Genomic DNA, 6,868 nt, shown 5'->3' with positions numbered 1-6,868 from the left:
GTAATCACAAAGGTTTATCTAGGAGTTCTGTCACATATTTACTGGAGATTTTAGAAAATTCAGAATTGATTCTCTCCTCGTCTCACCCACGCCCAGGAGAGCAAAGTGTCACGGCTGATATTAAAACAAGGTTTCAGGAACCCTAAAGATGGGTCTACTTTAGGATGTTTTAAAAATTGCAGAATATGCTCTGGAGGTTTGAGCGCTCTAACCGTAGCTCACAGACACACATCTTACCTGTCCTTCCCTCCACCACCACTTGGCGGGAAGAGTTCCCTCCACTGACAGTCGTAACCACCACGGAGTAGAGACTCCCAGATTTGAGGGAGTGGAAGCTGTACTTGCTGGTCTCACTGGGGACACTTTCATTTTTGATGACTACATTTTCATGGATTAGTAAGACTTGGTAGAAGTCTATGTCTCCCAGGGCTCGGGTCCAGTTCGTATATAAACTGCTGCTTGTTCCGTGGTTGCTTACATGTAAACTGGTCACTTGAGCAGGCACTAAACACAGTAGACACAGAGAAGAAAAACAGATGACACTTAGTTATCCTAAGAAATATAACAGAAATGAGTAGAAAATAGAGTTGTGGAAATGCTAAAAAAATTCAGCTGTTTCCTATAATATATGGAGAACTACTCCCCTACAAAGATCCTGCCACTCTGAAATAGCTACTTAATATGGAAATCAAGGTTTTTTAAAAAAGATTTATTTATATATTTATTTAGACATACAGAACTGGGGTACAGGTCAGAGGTGTGGGGGGTGGGGATGGTGAGAGGATTCACCAGAGACAGAGTGGGGAGCAGAACAGAAAGATCCAGGAAGTACACTGCTGAGGGGAGCAGTGGGTGAGACAGGAGAGGTGTGCTACACCATGTGGATCACTTCCTGGGGGATGGAACTCGCAGTGAAGTGGCTGAGGTGAGCTTGCAGTGCTGCGTCCTAACCTGTTGCGCCACCAGGGAGGGCTGAAATCAAGATTATTTTAATACAAGAATGAGATAGCACAAACCTACTAAGTGGTTTTGATTGTAAATTTTAAATAACGAAAGGCTTCATTTTTGAAGATTGCTTACTGAATGTGATTTTTGCTGGCCTCTCCTCAGGACAGCTCAAAGACACGTGAACTACCTGTCAGAGGGTAGTATAAAGAAATTCCTTCAACATGATAATGAGGTTGTTGTACAGAAAGCTGAACAATTCTTTACTGATATTTTCTCAAGAGGATTATTATTATACATGAAATGTTATAATAATTTAAGTTATATTCTTATATAATAATAACTTCTGAATGTACCAATTATGGCATCTGCGCTTTATAGAGACCCTATTCAAAACTCCCTTTGAGTTACTTTATTCTGTTATTCTCTTCACTGAGGAAGAAACCAAGGATCATAAAATGTAATTCACAGTCTATATCACAGTGCTAACAAACAGTCAACCTGGACCAAAGTTCTATCTCTCAATCGTGATCCTGCGTCCCTTTCCTAGTTAACAACTATTGTGATAACTAGCCTATCCAGTAACAAATTATCCACTTGATCAAATACATTTCCTTTGTCTCTTTTCTGAATTATGATAATAGAAGGCATTGGTATGTTGGCACACCTCAGTATTCATTGACTTTTGGATTAAGATACAAATATTCATTAAGAAGTATACCATATATGCATCAGAAGGGTCAATTATGATTGTAATTATAAAGACAAGTAAATGCCAGTTACCTTTCTAGTAAATCTTGAAACCAGATGACACGTTCTCCAACTTTGTTCTTTTTCAAAATTGTTTTGCTATTTTCCTTTATTTTCTTTTTAAAACTTATAACTGAACCTTCTGATGCATGTGTAATGTACTTATTAATGAATGTATTTTGTGGTGAACTTAATGTATTCCATACATATTGATTTTGAATAATGCATAACTGAATTTATTATCAATAAAAAAAGAATTGTCAATCTTAAAGGAAACAAACAACCTTATTAAAAAATAGGTAAAAGCCCTCTCTAGTGGCGCAGCAGGTTAAAGCACAGCACTAAGAAGCTAAAGTCACTTTTGCATGAGTTCAATCCCTGCCCCAGATGTGAGACCCACAATGGTGTGGCAGACCTCTCCTGACCTTCCCGCTACTCCCCTCAGCATTGTTCTGTTGGCCTGTTCTGCTTCCCACTCAGTCTCTGGTGAATCCTTTCACTGCCCCTACACCTCTGGCCAACACCCCAATTCTGTATGTATAAATAAATAAATCTTTAAAAAAATAGGTAAAATACTTGAGCATTTTATAAATGGGTGGTAAATAAGCATATGAAAACTTACTCAGAACCATCAGTTAGGGAAAGAAAAAATCACATGATACCACAACACACTTATTAGAATGGCTAAAATCAAAACAAAACAATACCAAGTGTTGCTGAAGATTTGGTGAAACATGAATCTTCATATATTGCTGATGTATGTAAAATTTTATAATCACTTGGAGAAAAGTTTGATAATTTCGTACAAATTTAAAAATGTATTTGTCATAAGAGTTGTGAGACTGAAAAGAATGATTTTAGGCTCTTCCTGATGGTGCAACAGGTTAAAGCCCAGCACTGTGGAGCTTTCCACAGTCTCTGAAGGCACCACAGCGCAGCGCAAGTTCCATCCCCACCAGGGGGCTGACCACATGGCATGGCAGAACTCTTCTGAATGGACTGCTGCTTACCCCAGCAGTGTACTTTGGTTGATCTGCCTGTTCTGCTCCCCACTCTGTCTCTGGTGAATCCTTTCACCCCCACACTTCTGGTGTGTACCCTGGTTCTTGTATGCATAAATAAATAAATCTTAAAAAAATATTTTAAGTATAAAATGATGTCTAGGATCTCTACTTCTGGTAGTATGTATGGTGAACTAAATAGCATGAAAACCTCCTCAATAAATAAAGCTTCACATTTTGAGTACGACAAAAATGTAAATACAAGAAGCTAAGAAATTCTGAGACCTAAAAGTAAGTAATAAGTAGGTAACTGGATCACTGAAGCAGATTTTCATCCTGAGGGTGTCTTTCAAACACAAATTTAATTTTTTATTTTATAGCTTTATAGGATCTGGGAGCAAGAGATAAAGTATATGGCTTTCCCAAGCTAAGGAGACAAATGGTGACCTTGTTTAACACTGAATCTTGAAAAGTTACAGTCTAAGTGTAAATAAAATAAACATTCCCTTTTCTTCCCTATACCACATTGACAATAGTTCTGTGAAGCTGAAAGACTCAAATGAAAGGAAATGTTTTTCTGTAAACCATCTTCAAACAAGGCCTCAAATCCCCAAAGAACAATATTCCAAAGTTTATGAACTTACAGTAAAAAAATCACAAACATTTAGGTAGTAAAAGCACCACGAACAAAAGGCAGCAAAACCAATGGATAACAGGCTTAAAATTCTGATTTCAGATAGTATAATTATCATAGAATGTAAAATGAAAATTGTTAATTTGCTTAGAGCAATAAAAGAAGAGTGTGAAAAGATTACTAAAGAGCAATGGTGCACAAAACACATTTGGAAGAGAACCAAAGGAGACTACTTGAAAATGTAGAACATAATGATTAAAATTTAAAACCCAATAGATGGATTTAAAAATAGATTAAACAGAGCCCAGGAAGAATTAAGGAACAAATATCAAGAGCTGCATTATCCAAACTATAGCCCGTAGAGCAAATGCATGGGAAGAAATGAGAGGTAATATTAGAGAGTTAATGACTGAGAATCTTCTGGGTTGATGAAAAATACTAATTTGGAAGTACATAATCAGAAGCAAGATCACAAAACTTAACTAAAATAAAAATAAATGATCCTAGATCATTGCTGTGAAACCACAGTAGAAATTCAAAGCAGTCATAGTAAACATACAGATTACTCAGAGAAATTAAAATTTGACTGACAGCTGACTTTTCAACAGCAACAATAAATGTCAAAACAACTGGAAAATATCATTAATATCCTGAGAGAAAACAACATTCTTTTAAAAATCTTTTAAATTTAAATTTTAAATACAAGAACTGGGGTGTAGGCCAGAGATGCACGGTGGCAGGGGGTGGGGAATGTGAGGATTCATTATAGACAGAATGGGGAGCAGAACAGGTGGATTTACTGAAATACACTGCTGAGGGGAGCAGCAGACAAGACAGAAGAGGTCTGCTGAGCCACATGGGTCAGATTCTTGGGCGGGGATTGAACTCATGCTGCCGTGGCTGTGACAGCTTCATGGTGCTGAGACTTACAACCTTGCACCACCAGAGAGGCCACTCAGCTTTCAATATAGAATTGCAACTCAAGGACACTATACTTTAAGATTGCGGGTTATATAAAAACATACCCAGAAAAACAAAAGTGTAAAGAGCTTGTTCCTAAAAATTCTTAGTAATAAAATTGAGTAATGAGAAAATTAGTTACCAAAAGATATCTGCACTCCTCTATGTCTGTCTACTGGCATTTGAACCCATCGATCTCTTCCTAGTGGATCTTAAAATTAAAATGTTAATGTTCATTTCTAAAGCCAATCCCTTCACTTGTCCTTTAGATCCCAATACCTCTTGTCTATCATAGTATAACTGCAGCGATTCTTCCTCATTCTGTACATCATCACCATCTCACTCTATTCTAGAATATTACATCAGCACACAACAATGTTATTTCCTCTTTCCTTAAAATTTAATCCCCTCTTTAAACGCTGCCTCTCTCTTGTTTCTTTTGCAGGAAATCTCCTGGAAAAGGTTGTTCTCTGTTGTGTGGTGTGTGTGTGTGTGTTTTTTAAAGATTTATTTATTTATGCTTACAGAACTAGGGTACAGGCTAGAAGTGTGGTGGGTGAGAAGATTCACCAGAGACAGAATGGGGTAGACAACAGGCAGAACTAGTGAAATACACTGCTGAGAGGAGCAGCGGGCTGGTCAGGAGAGGTTTGCCACATCATGTGAGTCATCTCCCTGGCGGGGGATTGAACTCGTGCTGCAGTGGCTTCAGAGAGCTTCATAATGCGGTGCCTTAACCCACTGCACCACCAGGGAGAGCCTCCTCTGTCGTGTTTTAATTTTAGCAAAATAATCCCAAATGAAGTAAAAAGATGAAACAAAGACAAAATAACAAAGACAAGAGCTGAAGTAAATAAAACAGAAAACAAACAATAAAAGAGGATCTATGAAACAATGCCCAGTAAGTACATATTAGGCATGTACTGAACACTGAATATTGAATGTTCAGCAATTCAGTAGGCACAGTAATTTTAGACTCTAAAATTCATGAAGAATGTTACCTGTTCTTCCTTTGGTTGAAGATGAATTTTTTAAGTCTCCACTAATACTAGTGACTGTAGCTATGTATTTTCGTCCGGGTATCAGGTCAGTAAAAGTGAACTCTTTGGCATCTTTGGGGAGTGACTTGTGGATGAGTAAGAGGTCCCTGTCGGCTAATGAGATGATGTATTTCTCCCATTCGGCGACAGGGGCTTGCCACATGACAGCCAGCGAGGTTTCATTGGCATGTTTGATACGAAGCTGGAGGACCGCCAAGGGGACTGAAAGAAAGCAATGAAGACTGGGTCACTGATGGTCGCACAGACTTGAGTGTTCTTCAGACAGCTGTTCTCTTCCATTTACAGGTGTATTTCATTTCAGTATTTGTTTCCTGAATGCTTATAAACATTAAGGGAACAAAACTAACCATATAAAACTTTATTCATGTACCATAACCTAAAGGATTAGAAAGAATATTTACGGAATATCTATGGACTACTCCATAATAAAGGAGTGACCTATACACTGGAATCTGGGAAATCCTGTCAATAAGTGGTATTGGGAAAAATGGACAGCCACATGCAAAAGAATGAAACTAGAGCACTAGTTTATACTCAAAATGGATAAAGAGTTGGATGTTAAGACCTGAAGCCATAAAATTTATAGAAGAGGAAAAAGAGTCCATGACATAAACTGCAGAAACATCTCTGAGGACTCATCTCAAGCAGCAAGGTAAACAAAGGAGAATATAAACAGCGGGTTCCTCAAAAGATTCCCCCAAACAGAAGAATGGATAAAGCAGAGGTGGGATATATATTCACAATGGAATACTACTCAGTGATCAAAAAAGATAGACTCAAGACATCTGTAGCAACATGGATAGAGGCTGGGAGGGATTATGCTAAGCAAAATTAACCAGAAAGAGAAAGATAAATACCAGATAGTTTCATTTATGTTTGGAATATAAAGAAACCAAACAAAAGGTAAGACAAAGACAACCCTTGAAAGCTGGTCACAGATATGAGGCATGTTGGGAGAGAAGAAGGTAGGGAGAAGGGTAAAAACAGGAGGGGTAAAGAGCACAGTGGACTATAACAAGGGCTATGGAAGGGGGATATGGTGGGATGAAAGCAAAGGGGAGGTTCAACAAAGGCTTCCTGGGGCTCTGGTGGTGAATGTGGTAAAATAACAGACATTTGAAGAGGTGTAAAGCTATATCCCTAAGACATAGACTGTGATGTAAATCAACATTACCTCAGTAGATGTAACTTAACAAAAAAGGGAAAACATTTTACTGGATCACATTTTTTTTTGACCACATTATTTCCTGATGAGTGTTCATTTCTTTATATGAATTCTGTCTTACAAAAACATTTAATTAATCTTGTCACCCACAAAAACCACATAGGTTCATGTTTAAGTATTATGGTGGAGTTATGATTGTTGTTACTCCCATGACTTGGAATGCCTGGGTGCTAATTCTTTCTTTTCTAAGGAGGGGTATTAATGTGGCCATAAAAGTAAAAATAATAACAATATAACTGACAAGTAGTAGTGGAAGTAGTAGTGGTTAAGTACTGCCATTATACAAAGTACT

General features: G+C 37.8%; 1 protein-coding gene across 2 annotated transcripts in view; it reads right to left on the bottom strand.

The window, feature by feature from the left end:
* The window catches only part of PTPRB (protein tyrosine phosphatase, receptor type, B), a 117,436-nt gene that overhangs the window by 63,526 nt on the left and 47,042 nt on the right, over nt 1–6,868 (bottom strand). For both annotated transcript variants that reach the window (XM_004675896.1, XM_012720534.1), the window contains 2 exons: nt 5,292–5,552; nt 238–504 (listed from right to left, as the gene is read on the bottom strand). In XM_004675896.1, the coding sequence (XP_004675953.1) occupies nt 238–504; nt 5,292–5,552 (528 nt within the window). The remainder of the gene's footprint in view (nt 1–237; nt 505–5,291; nt 5,553–6,868) is intronic.

The sequence above is a fragment of the Condylura cristata genome, unplaced genomic scaffold, assembly GCF_000260355.1.
Source record: "Condylura cristata isolate star-nosed mole 26May11 unplaced genomic scaffold, ConCri1.0 scaffold00004, whole genome shotgun sequence".
Classification (NCBI taxonomy): Eukaryota; Metazoa; Chordata; class Mammalia; order Eulipotyphla; family Talpidae; genus Condylura; species Condylura cristata.
This window is presented reverse-complemented; position numbering and strand designations above follow the sequence as displayed.